Below are 13,789 nucleotides of genomic sequence, written 5' to 3'. Positions count from 1 at the left end.
GCAATTATATTTGCTATTAACCCATTTCATTATGAAATTCTTCATTCAGGGTTCAAAGGTTCTAGGAGTATCAGTGATGCCAAAAATCTAAGAAAATCTGACCAAGTCATAGCTGTTTGTAAAATTTTTTCAGTTTCTTTTTTTTCCAAAAAAAAAAAAAAATCTCTTCAGCATTTGGACAAGGGAAGGTATGCTACATAGTGATGGCCTTTTAATTTTTATTTGTATTTTATTGGCAGTTCAGTTGGTTTTGACATTTATTGAGCACCTACTATGTACCAGGCACTGTACTAGATGGTGGAGACATGAAGATGAATAAGACATGGTCCCTGTCCCCAAGGAGCTTACAGTCTCTTGGAGGCAAAACGGTAGTGCAAAGACAGTTTATTCTAAAACAGACAAAAAAAATGTCAGTAATGTAGTTAATTTGGGGCCTTTAAATACAAGGGCATATCATTGTTTGTAATGTCAAGGCAAACAATTAAAATGAAGACCATTTTCATGTGATAAAACAGTAAGTCATTAAGACCTAACTCTTAAAGATTCACATGATAAAGGTAGTTAATACTAAAAATGTACACCATAGTTTTTCAAGTATTTCATACTAAGAAATATTATTGCCCACAGTTGTGCTATAGTCAAAGCCATAAATCCAGGTTGCTGACTCATTCACATCTCAGCACGCTGGGGCTCAGTTTCTCACTGAGCTTATGAATTAGAATGGCTAATTCCTCAGTTGCTTGGCTCTTGTCCTCCAAAAGTTCATAACGAAGGCTGGAGATATCTTGCTTGATTTCCTTTAATTCACCTATAGTGTTTGTATTAAAAAACATATGATTGGTCATTTGCTCTTCGGATTTAGAAAAAAAAACAAAGAGTGAAATTCATACAACATGAATACATTCGTCTCATAATGTCTCCGACATAGTTATTTTGGATTTTTTTCCTTTAAAATGTTTAAGAAATGCTTTGCCTTTAAAAATACACTGACTTTGGAAAAAGCTATAACAGTAGTCCAACTGTGTTTTAAAAGTAAAAGTCGACTAAAGTATTGTCCTGGTTCAACCAATTTTTAATACAGGGTGATTTATCTGTTGGGGCTTCCCAGGTAGCAGATTTATCTGTTAACTAGTAATCTCAATCAGGATGTAATCTATAATCAGGGTACCCCCTTTCTGTCTTCAGGGAGTTCCTCTGGTTCCCTGAGCCATACGAGTTGACACCTTTATAGATCATCTCCCATTGCTAGGCTAGAATGGAATCCTATTAAAGTGAAACATTAACTAAAAATGAATCAATCTATTTAATAGGCAAATACTCACATGGAAGCAGTATATTTGAGGTCAAGTTTGAAGTAAGGGAAAGGAAGGAAAAAGAGTAAGGGTTTTTCTTAGGGAAGCCAATGGTAATGACTATAGAGTCAAGGACACAAACAGCTTGTGTGGCACAAGCAATGGTGAAATTAAGAAGCTTAGATGTGATACCACTAACAAGGTTTACATACACAGAAGACTATAGGAGACTTCTGGCTATTAAAACACAACTGTTCCCATAATTTAGCTTGGCAATATTTTGAGAATGTGTAGATTACAATCAAAAACTAGACTCTCTTGCAAAGAACTGAAATGTAGATAAGTCATTGACCTTGAAAGGTAACCTTCAGGGCATGAACTTATCTTGAATCCAAGAAATGATTCTTCAAATCACCGGCACTTTAACAGCATTTCATAGTAGAATCACATGTAAAATATATCTTTAATGATATTTCCTGGTATCTTTATGATGTTTTAAAGTATAATCCATGTTCTTTGATTATATTTAAAAGACAGAACCTTTTATTTTAAGGAATCCTAACTCTTCTTCAAGAATACACACAAAAGTTATTGATTCTTTTCATGGCAAAAAAAAGTGCAGGTGATTTTCCTTTCACATACGGCAACAGAGAGGAAATAAACTGATCAAATTTGAAATCAAAAGTCTTCCATGGAAGAAATGGATTCTCACACCATTTACTACCATATTTGGACCATAAGCCAGTGAGCTTCCTCTTGCCTCCCTACTACCATATCCTTCTTCCTTGTTTTTGAGTTATGGGAAGCCTACATACCAAGTGCTGTATTTACCAACACGGGAAACATATTTATTAAATGAAGAGGTTATGTTGTATGATATACTATTTTAGTTAGAACTTTGTCCAAAACTCTAAATTCTCTTTAATTCATTAATTCTCATTAATTCATTTTCCTCTTTTGTGTAAAAGTACTTAGAAGATGGCTCCTTTTTTCTGAAGTTGTCATGGTGGCCCAGTTCCCCACTTCACTTAATTTTTGTGTTTTCAGGGAGGTTATGGCACAACTGATAAGGTTTCTGCTTTCTAAACTAAAACTCAATTTCAATTCTATCTCTGAGACTGTTTCTGGTGACCATGATTTGATTTTTTGCTGATTTCCAAACATGCATTCTTAGATTTCTGTGCTACAAACACATATGGTATTGACTCATATTTGCAAGGGATTTCTTGCATTAATCAAGTAATGGCTTCAGAGTTCATCAACAGTTTAGTTTAGCCCTTTCTTAAAAGTGTAGATAGATCTAATAGCATCTCATTGGTGTTGAAAGCTGTAGCTTTCATTATTATTTTATTTTTTTTTTTTTAATTTTTGGCTGTGCTGGAAGGCATGGAGGATCTTAGTTCCTCAACTAGGATTGGAACACTTGCCCTCTGCAGTGGAAGCAAGAAGTCCCAACCACAGAACCACCAGGGAATTCCCTGTCATTGCCATCTTTAGGGCAACTTATTTTTCCCTGACTGATTTCTTTCCAACCCTGGACCTGTGCTTTGGCTTACATCCCAGCACTTGATGAAAAGCCTTATAGTCCAGACAGATGCGCTGCCTAGGATATGCCTGGAAAATAGGTGCATTTAAGTAAGGAGCCAAGAAGAAAAGTGAAAAGCAAAAGAGAAACACCATATGACAAAAATGGGTTACAGATTTCTTTCTGGAAAACAAGTAAAAATTTTTCTGCAGAAATGTTTGAGCTAACTCTTATTTTACCTGCATCACTGGAAAAATGTTAACACTCAGCTCACTGAAACAGAACTGAAACTACAGACTACTCGTGTTACAGGGAATAAAAACTCCCAGCAAAATGACACAGTTTACACTCTAAGAATCAGTTAGAGCACTCTGTAGTGATAAATTGTCTCTGACTGACATTTTAAATAACTGTTTATTTTAAAAGAGAGCTTTAGAAATGAAACATAAGATTTTCCTGTCAATCCTGGAAGAACTCAGTTAACCAAGACCAGATTTTTAACAGTATCCTTCAATATGAAGTTTTCCATTGTTCATTAAATTAGATGTAAAAGGATGTTTTTTAAGTTGAAGATGCTTACCTTCATTAACTTCATCATTTTCTTTGTCTACTTGTGCTTTCAAAACATATCGCTTTATAAGTCTTTTCATTATTTGCTGTTGGGCCAAAAAAAAATTATATCACCAATGATACATATAAGTAATCTGAATCTTATTTTCCAAAGAGCTTTACATACCAGTAAAGAACTCAGGGAAGAGAAACTGTACTAATGGAAGACTCACCCAGATTTCAGAACTTAATCCCTTTTCACCTTTACTGAGTTTTTCTGCATAATCCACGACACTCCCTTGCCCCACCCTTCACCTCAGCCCCTCACCACCAGCCACCCTATTCCAGGAATGCAAGAAGCTTTACAAGAAAAGTTGAGTGGAAAGACTTCAATTCATGATTTTCTTTCATCTAGTGATTTCTCTATACAATATTATCATCTATAGACACTACTGTATTTTTTAAAAAATCTAGAAACATATGCTCAATACAGAGAATTTGGAGAGTAAAGAGAACAAAAAGTAAACAAAACTCATCAATTATTCCACCATCCAAAGATAATCACTGTTGTTATTTTAGTGCATGTTTTTCCAACACCTTTTTTTAAATTTTGTATATAAACTATTTACTATATGTATTATGTTTTCTAAATACCACATACTGTTATATTATGTTTTCCTTTCACAGCAATATATACTGTGAATATATTTCAAACTCAATAAATGATCTTACAAGATAATTGCTTATCCATACAGAAAAAATTAAATTGGAGCCCTACTTCACAGAAGCACACAAAAGTGAATCCCATGCGCATCTTAAATATGAAAAGCAAAGCTTTTAAATCATTTAAAAGAAAGCACAGAAGAACATATTTATAAATTCAGTGCACAACTGGATGTTTTCCAAACAAGATTAAAAATTCTAATATAGTAGAAAAGATTGATAAACTCAACTTCATTACAATTAAAACTTCTGTTTATAAAGATACCAGAAAGAAAGCAAGCTACACACTGGGAGAAAATATTGATGATACTTACAACCTGTAAAGAATTTGGATCCAAGATATATGAAGAGCTTTAATAAGACAAACTCAAATAATCCAACAGGGAAATGGGCAAAAAACAAACAGGCACTTCACTGAAATGGAACTGTGAATGGTCAACAAGCACGTGAAACAATCTCAAAATGTTTTCTTTAGGGAAATACAAATTACAATTAAAAGAGATACAGGGGCCTGGGGGAAAGGAGAGTTGGATGAAGGCAGTCAAATGGCAGAAACTTCCAGTTATAACATAAGTAAGTAGTAGGTATGTGACACACATCATAATAAACACATTAATGCTGCAGAACATTATATATGAAAGTTGGTAAGGGAGTAAACCTGAAGAGTTCTCATCCCCAGAAAAAAAATCTTTTTTTCTATTTCTTTAATTTTGTATCTATCTGAGATCATGGCTGTTCACTGAACTTACTATGATAATCATTTGATTATGTAGATAAGTCAAATCATTATGCTGTACACCTTAACCTTAAACAGTGCTGTATGTCAATTATATCTCATTAAAGCCAGAAAAAGGAAAAACATGATACAATTTTATATCTAAAAAGGGAAAAATTAATAGATTTTACAATGCCAAGTGTTGGAAAGGATGTGGATCAATGGAATTTTTGTACTTTACTGGCATAAGTAGGTCATTTTGAAAAATAATTCGGCATTATCTTTTTTTTTTTAAATATGGTTGATGTACAATATTATACTAGCATCAGGTGTACAATAAAGTGATTTAATATTGGTTATTAAAAAATGGCTCTCTTTCCCTGTGCCATACAATATATCTTGGCAGCTTATTTTACACAGGGTAGTTTGTACCTCTTAATCCCCTATTGATTTGTTATTATCTTTTAAAACTGAACACTGGCATATCCTTTTAACCCAGAAAGTCCACTCCTTGGTACAGGGCCTAGAGAAACTCCGCACATGTACATGTGGACCAAGAGACAGACACAGACGAGGTTTATAGAAACCTTATCTGAGACACAAAAGACCTGGAAACAATCCAAATACCAAATAGACAAATCATGGCATATTACACAATGTAATGTCATTGTGCTCACCAATGAAATTAGTTAGTGAAATTAATGAACCAGAGCCACACACAACAGTATATATGAATCTTAGAAGCATACATGTTGAATAAAAAATTCAAGTTACAGACTTCATTAAGTATGAAATTATTCTCATAAAGTTTACTCAATAACAAATCTACATAATGCATTTTTCAGATTGTCTATATATGTAATAGGGCTTCCCTGGTGGTTCAGAGGCAAAAAGTTAAAGAATCCACCTGCTAATGCAGAGACTCGAGTTCGATCACTGGGTCACGAAGATCCCCTGGAGAAGGAAATGGCAACCAGCTCCAGTATTCTTACCTGGAAAATCCTATGGACAGAGGAGCCTGGCGGGCTACAGTCCATGGGGTCACAAAGAATCAGACACAACTTAGCAACTAAACAACATATATGCAATAAGCCTATATTTGAAAAGAAAACCAAAGCAAGAGGGTGAGAAACCCAATTTCAGGATACTGATTTCCCCCTAGGTGGAGGCAAGGGTGTGACCTCGGGAGGAGCAGCAGAGCAGAGGCAATGAACAGACTCGGTTATCTCTCTCTGGGAGGTGGTGGCTTCCTAGGTATGCATATAGTTATACATCATAATTGATTATGTATTGCACACATTCTTGTGCATATCTCATACATCACATTAAAAAGATAATAAAGGAAAAAAGTCTGAACTGAAATGCAGATATAGTGAGGGTGGCAAATATACCTCAGTTTTAAGACAGTAAAAATTATGAACTGAAGTGACCCACTAGATGCCAAGGTCATGTAAAAAGGAGAAATGCCAGATAATTCAAAATGTCTGCCTCAGAGAATAATGATAAATTGAGAAGGAATCCATGCTATCAAGAAGGAAAAGCCCATTTTATCAGTCAAAAAATATATATAAAACGTGTTGAGTTGTGTGGAATTGGAACCTCAGGACAGACTCATGGCTGGGTGGATCTTAGCCAGGACTCATTCATTCACTCACCAAATATTTAGCTCCGTGCCAGGTGCCAAGTGGCAAGAATATACAGAAGAACTACACAAAAAAGATCATCATGACCCACATAACTACAATGGTGTGATCACACTCACCGAGAAGCCAGACATCTCATCCTGGAGTATGAAGTCAATTGGGCCTTTGTTCATCACTACAAACAAAGCTAGTGGAGGTGATGGAATTCCAGTTGAGACATTTCAAATCCTTTAGATGATGCTGTGAAAGGACTGCACTAAATATGCCAGCAAATTTGGAAAACTCAGCAGTGGCCACAGGACTGAAAAAGGTCAGTTTTCATTCCAACACCAAAGAAAGGCAATGCCGAAGAATGCTCAAACTACCGCACAACTGCACTCACCTCACACACTAGTAAAGTAATGCTCAAAATTCTCCAAGCCAGGCTTCAACAGTACATGAACCATGAACTTCCAGATTTCAAGCAGGATTTAGATAAGGCAGAGAAATCAGAGATTAAATTGCCAACATCCACTGCATATCGAAAAAGCAAGAGAGTTCCAGAAAAACATCTACTTCTGCTTTATTGACTATGCCAAAGCCTTTCACTGTGTGTATCACAACAAACTGTAGAAAATTCTTAAAGAAATGGGAATACCAGACCATCTGACCTGCCTCCTGAGAAATCCGTACACAGGTCAAGAAGAAACAATGAGAACTGGACATGGAACAAGAGACTGGTTCCAAATCGGGAAAGGAGTACATTAAGGCTGTATGTTGTCACCCTGCTTGTTTAACTTATATGCAGAATACATCATGCAAAATGCCAGGCTGGATGAAGCACAAGCTGAAATCAAGATTGCTAGGAGAAGTATTAATAATCTCAGTACACAGATGACACCATCCTTACGGCAGAAAGTGAAGAAGCACTTTCTTAATGAAAATGAAATAAGAGAGTGAAAAAGTTGGCTTAAAACTCAACATTCAGAAAACTAAGATCATGGCATCCGGTCCCATCACTTCATGGCAAATAGATGGGGAAACGAAACAGTGAGAGACTTTATTTTGGGAGGCTCCAAAACCACTGCAGATGGTGACTGCAGCCATGAAATGAAAAGATGCTTGCTCCTTGGAAGAAAAGCTATGACCAACCTAGACAGCATATTAAAAAGCAGAGACATTACTTTGCCAACAAAGGTCCATCTAATCGAAGATATGGTTTTTACAGTAGTCATGTACGGATGTGAGAGTTGGACCATAAAGAAAGCTGAGTGCCGAAGAATTGATGTTTTTGAACTGTGGTGTTGGAGAAGACTTTTGAGAGTCCCTTGGACTGTAAGGAAAGCCAATCAGTCCATCCTAAAGGAAATCAGTCCTGAATATTCATTGGAAGGACTGATGTTGAAGCTGAAACTCCAATATTTTGGCCACCTGATGCGAAGAACTGACTCATTTAAAAAGACCCTGATGCTGGGAAAGATTGAAGGCGGGAGGAGAAGGGGACAACAGAGGATGAAATGGTTGGATGGCATCACTGACTCGGTGGAGGTGAGTTTGAGTAAGCTCCAGGAGTTGGTGATAGCCAGGGAAGCCTGGCATGCTGCTTTCCATGGGGATGCAGAGTCGGACACAACTGTGCGACTGAACTGAACTGTGTCAGGCGCCATACTAGACACTGCAGATGCAACAGGGAACTCCAATGAAACTTCACCAGAAGAATTCACTATGATGCATCAACATACCAGGGATGTAATTAAGTTTAGGGGACAACGTAGGCATATTCTTATAAAAAGAAAAAACAAATGTTTATCAGTTTAAAGCAGCTTCAAAGGCAGTAATACAAATCAGTGGGAAAGAAAAGACTACTCAACAAATAGCTCTGGGACAATAGATCACCCTTACAGGGAAGTTAAAAGGATAAGCCATAAGGAAAAGGTTGATAAATCTAACCATATCAAGACAGTTTATAACTTTCATACAAGGAAGGATACCAGATAACATGAACTCTTATGTCAAATGGGATTTTTCCTATTGTCCTAGAATTGCTGATAAACCCAAAACTGACGACAAAGGATGATAAGTACCCCATGGTCTAAGACCATGTTGCCACCTGCAGTTGGAGCCAGCTACCTCCCCTCAGAGCTTACTGAGAGTCTCTAGATCAGTTCTGAACCTACCAACTTGCCTGGATTTGAATGTGTTTGAATTATTTACAAGTGATGGAATCTTGGTGACAATCTGTGTAGTGGAAAAGTTAGAATATATCTTATAAAAGGCAATCAAAGTAAATTACATAGAAGGTGCTCAGTTAATATAACTATTATTCCTTATTAGCATTTATACTTCTTTTACAAAGCAAAGTCTTTATTAACCAATAAATAATGCTGGGACTGCAGGCAAGGATCATGAAACTTCTGAGCAATACATAAAAGTATCATTTAAAATATTATCTCTACTAAATTTCCAATGGAGCCTTTAATCAAAGCCAGTATCAAAAGTTAAATTGGTCATTAACTGAATCATCTTCTTTCCCTTTTGGTTAAATGGCTAACTAATGCAAGGGAAGTCTATAAATTAACTTCCACATTCCGCAGGCCTCCTGGAATTACCCATATATCTCTGTATGAGCCCGTGAGTCACTCTTTAAGGGAGACACTGTAACTTTATGCCGTGGACTTTGGATATTCTCTGTCCAGGCTATGGAAAGCTTGCTGGTAGTTACCTCAAACATTATCTCCTGCAAACAAATTTAAGTTCATTTCTCAGTTCTCCATTAAGACTGGAAAAAGGAATGAGATTTGGATGGTTGGATACTTGCTATGCCCTGCCTTTCCAAAAGGCATCAAAGCTTTTCTTTTTATTTGCTTATTTTTTACTAATTCAAGTTCAATTAACAATTGGTGGGACTTCCCTGATGGTCCAGTGGTTAAGAATTCACCTTGCAATGCTGGGACATGGGTCTGATCCCTGGTTGGGGAACTAAGATCCCACAGGCCTTGGAGCAGCTAAGTCCACTCGCCACAACTACTGAGCCTGTGTGCCACAACCAGGGTGTCTGTGTGCCGCGACCAAAGACCCCGTACGCCGAAACCAAGACCCGATGCGGCCACATAAATAAATATTTAAAAAGTCAACTCACAATTGTTAAGTACTCTATCAGACATTTTTACATTCATCTCCTCATTTACTCCTAGAGAGAAGCCAAAATTGATTGATATCGGCCAAAACTGATTGACATACATGCATGTATGTCTGTATGTATAGATTCATCCATCGATAAAGTATGAATATAAAGTAACAACATAGGTTTGGACAAACACAGAGAACTTGGAAGTAGAGAGCAGCATTTAGGGGACGGAAGGGACCTTGTAAATCATGTGTTTTTCATTTGTCATACCACTTATTGTGACATACCCTGACATACCATTGTGCAGCCTCTGAATAAATCACAGCGTCTGTGATTCAGACCCTGCTACTTTTTCCAGACAGCTGGTTTAGTCTATTTTGGGACAACTGTGGCTGTTAAAAAATTCCTTTGTATTGAGCCAAAAGTCTGCTTCACTGTACTTTCTTAACTACTGGTCCAAGTTTTGTTCTTTGGAGAAACGGAGAGCAGATCTGCTTCTTCTTCTACTTGATCAACTTTCACTTCCTCTGCCTTTCCCTGCATCCTCATACCATTTTATTTACATCTCACCTATACCGTGTAGCCATATCCCAGGGCTGTGTGAAGGTCCACCTACTTTTTTCTTTCCTTCCCTTCCTCTCTGTGCTGTCCTTCCATTCCAGTGGAGAGATCCCTGAAGCCATGGACCATATATCTCTGTAATCTTACAACTTAGGACCATGCATAACAGAGGATATCTTGAATGTGCCATGAAGCTTAAAGTGAGTGCCTCTTTATGCCATGTGCTTCCAGTAAAAATCAAGCCTTCATGGATCAGACCATAGACCAGCATACGGAGTAAAAACAGTCTAACACTCTCTGGGCCAAGGCTGTTCCCAAGCCAAAGAAGGCTGGGAAAGCAGAACTGCCACAGAAGAGAGTGGAGAGAGAAGTCACAAGGGCCTACAGCCCAGCTTTTGTGGAGGAGTCTTAAAATATACTCCCATTTCTCAAAGTTAAATTAGAATATCTAAGTACTTTTAACTTGAATAGCACAGGTATTCATGAGAAGAATTTAATCATAGCTATCTCTTTAAGTCTTTATGTTCTGGAGCTGAGGCTGAAGCTCCAATACTTGGGCCAGCTGATGTGAAGAGCCAACTCATTGGAAAAGACCCTGTTGCTAGGAAAGATTGAAGGCAGGAGAAGAAGGGGGCAACAGAGGATGAGATGGTTGGATGGCGTCACTGACTCAATGCACATGAGTTTGAGCAAGCTCCAGGAGATGGTGAAGGACAGGGAAGCCTGGCATGCTGCAGTCCATGGGGGTCCCAAGGAGTTGGACATGACTTAGTGACTGAACAACAACAAGCCCTCCAAGTCTTTATGCTCTCCAGAGAAATCATTCCCAGTTTCACACACACACACAAAAAAAAATTCTTTATATACATAAAAAATTCCAGCATACTACTAATAATTAATGTTAATATAAATAATACTGCCCTTGATCAGGGCATTTTTAAACATTTCCTTTGCTGCCCCTTGAGACACATCTGAATGTGAATGAGTTTTTGAAGTAATTGTCTTGGAGAAGAAACATTCATTTGAATGTAAAACATGTAAGGTGATGCCTGACTGGTGATGGTCACATGTTTTTTTGAGGGTGGCTGTGACTATTTTTATTTATTTATTTTTGGTTACACTCAGTCTTTGCTGCTGCCCACAGGCTTTCTCCACTTCTGGTGAGTGGGCGCTAGTCTTCGCTGTGGTGCGTGGGCTTCTCATTGCCGTGGCCTCTTGTTATGAAGCACGGCCCTAGGGCGTGGGTCTCAGAAGTTGTAGCACACAGGCTAAGTTGCTCCATGGCATGTGGAATCTTCCCGGACCAGGGATTGAACCCATGTTCCCTTCATTGGCAGGCGCATTCTTATCTGGCTGTGACTATTTTTGAAAAAATGTGAAGTCAGATGGCTCTGAGCCTTGTTAATACAGTGAATGATTAGATGAGTTCCATTATGAGAAAGTAACAAAGCATTTTCGTGTGTCTTATAAACTAATTATAAAAGCAAATTTTAGAGGTATTTCAAAAATATTCTAATCTGTGATAGAATGACTAGAATTAGTGTATTCTAAAAGTCACCCCTTTGAAGGAAAACTCCCCACTTAGCAGATTAAGATCTGGAATTTCCTTAAGGTAAGTCATATAATCACACCACGTGAAACAAAAATTCCTGGTGAAATAAATACACCAGTTGTTATCGCTCAAGGAGTTCTTAACAGGTAGACTTTATTCTAAATATAATCAAGACATTTATATGAAGTTTGGTGTGTATATAGCTGAGTGAGATCTCTTCCCTTAGTTTCTCTTTTTTCTATCACTTTTGGGGAGCTACAGATTATACCACAGGCAGAGGGAATTCATCACCTTAGAAAAGACAAAAGGTACAGGATTCTGAAATCTCTAGGCATTTAGCAAGGATCATTTCCTATAAAAGCACAGCAATTTTCAATGTGACAATAAACTCAGACATTTCTAAATCACTCAAAAGCTATAAGGAAAACAGGAAACAGAAACACTAACTCCTTCATTTATGAGACTTAGAGGAACCTTTTTTTTTTTTTTTTTTTTAGAAAGGTTATGAGAAGCTCAAATGGGGATGTGTAGGCATGCCAAGAGCAGACATTCATCGCTGAGGACTTCCCCTGACCTTTGATACCAAGTCTTCAGAAGCTTAGACTATAGGGCTAAAAGGAAAACTGTACAGAAAAGTTGTATTTGCTAGAAGTACTTTGTCAGTGAGGTGGAGAGGGAGAGTCTTCCATGTGAACAATCATTCAGTGCTATTCTCGACAAGGGAAAATAAAGAATAAATTGAACTCACATACACAACCCTGTGTGTCCATGTGTGCTAAGTCACATCTGACTCTGCAACCACATGGACTGTAGCCCATCAGGCTCCTCTGTCCATGGGATTCTCCAGGAAAGAATACTGGAGCGGGTTGCCATGCCCTCCTCCAGAGGATCCTCCCGACCCAGGGATCAAACCAGCGTCTCTTACGTCTACCTGCATTGGCAGGAGGGTTCTTCACCACCAGCACCGCCTGGGAAGCCCCACACGATCCTGTACCTAAAGACAAATTCCTATTAGCTTGGGATGGGGCCCTGGAATTCTCTGACTCCACTCCAACCTCCTGAAAGCAGTTGGTCTGGGAGGAACTTACTTCACTCAAGATTGAGTAATAGTAAAAAATCTACAGAAGATCTGTACTAAGATAGTCCAAGAAAAAGGATAAAACAAACAGCAAATAAAGAACACACACTAGAAAAGTTGTGAAAGAAGAGATGAAAACATATAATGTCATTACTAATATATAATCTTTTAAAAATAGGAGCCGATCCTGTCTTGAACCAAGAGCACAAGGGAAATACAGTAAGCCAAAGGAGGAAATGATATTTTTAAGTTTGAAAATCTCAGGAAGAAGAGGAAGAAAACATTAAAATCATCACAGAAATAAAAGATATGTTTGAAGCAGTGCATATGAAGATAGACAGGAATAAAAGACAGGATGAGAAAAAAGGAGCCAAAGGGAGACATGGATAAAAAAAATTCAAAAGGCATAAAGGAAAAGAGATGCCGCAGACTTCTGATTGGTCTCTTTGAAGAGACTCCAAATAATGGAACGGAAAAAATATTTCAAAATATAGTTCAAGGAAATTATTTAGAAATAAAAGGCATGTACTTGAATGCACAGATTAAAAAGACATACTTCACACCAGAAAATAAATGCATACAGATCAAATCTACAGAACAATCAAGTTGTTGGATTTAAAAAGTAAAGAAAATGTGGGCATTCACATCAAAATCTGAGGTCAAAGGAAGAAGCATATGAGAAAAACCATCAGGTTGGCTTCAAATTTTCCATACCAACATTCCATTCTCAGAGCAGCAGAGCAATGTAGATAAATACATCAAGAAAATAAAGTCATTATCGAAGAACTTCACAGCTGGTCAATATGAATATACAGAAAGTAGGAAATAGTTTAGGACATGAAATAACTCAGAGAACATAGTTCCCATGAGCTCTTTTTGAAGAAACTGGTGGAAGACAAACGACCTGACAAACAGATGAACAGAAAATTAAGGCAAAGACTAGTGGTGAGTACCGACTCTGTTTAACTAAAGGACTAAAACTAAAGCAAATGTGGATTATAATCCTACAAGGTAGTGAAAAGGATAAGAAAATATCCACCCCCCC

At 37.6% G+C, this 13,789-nt stretch overlaps 1 protein-coding gene across 2 annotated transcripts in view; it reads right to left on the bottom strand.

Moving 5' to 3' along the window:
• Positions 1-373: 373 nt before the first annotated feature.
• Positions 374-13,789, bottom strand: part of TRPC3 (transient receptor potential cation channel, subfamily C, member 3) — a 71,925-nt gene continuing 58,509 nt past the window's right edge. For both annotated transcript variants that reach the window (XM_010860285.1, XM_010860284.1), the window contains exons 11-12: positions 3,398-3,473; positions 374-808 (exon numbers count right to left, since the gene is read on the bottom strand). In XM_010860285.1, coding sequence (XP_010858587.1) covers positions 666-808; positions 3,398-3,473 — 219 coding nt within the window. In that variant the 3' untranslated portion in view covers positions 374-665. The remainder of the gene's footprint in view (positions 809-3,397; positions 3,474-13,789) is intronic.

Source organism: Bison bison, unplaced genomic scaffold (assembly GCF_000754665.1).
Source record: "Bison bison bison isolate TAMUID 2011002044 unplaced genomic scaffold, Bison_UMD1.0 scf7180017864465, whole genome shotgun sequence".
Lineage (NCBI taxonomy): Eukaryota > Metazoa > Chordata > Mammalia > Artiodactyla > Bovidae > Bison > Bison bison.
Note: the sequence above shows the minus strand (reverse complement) of the source record. Positions and strands in the feature narration are given on the sequence as shown.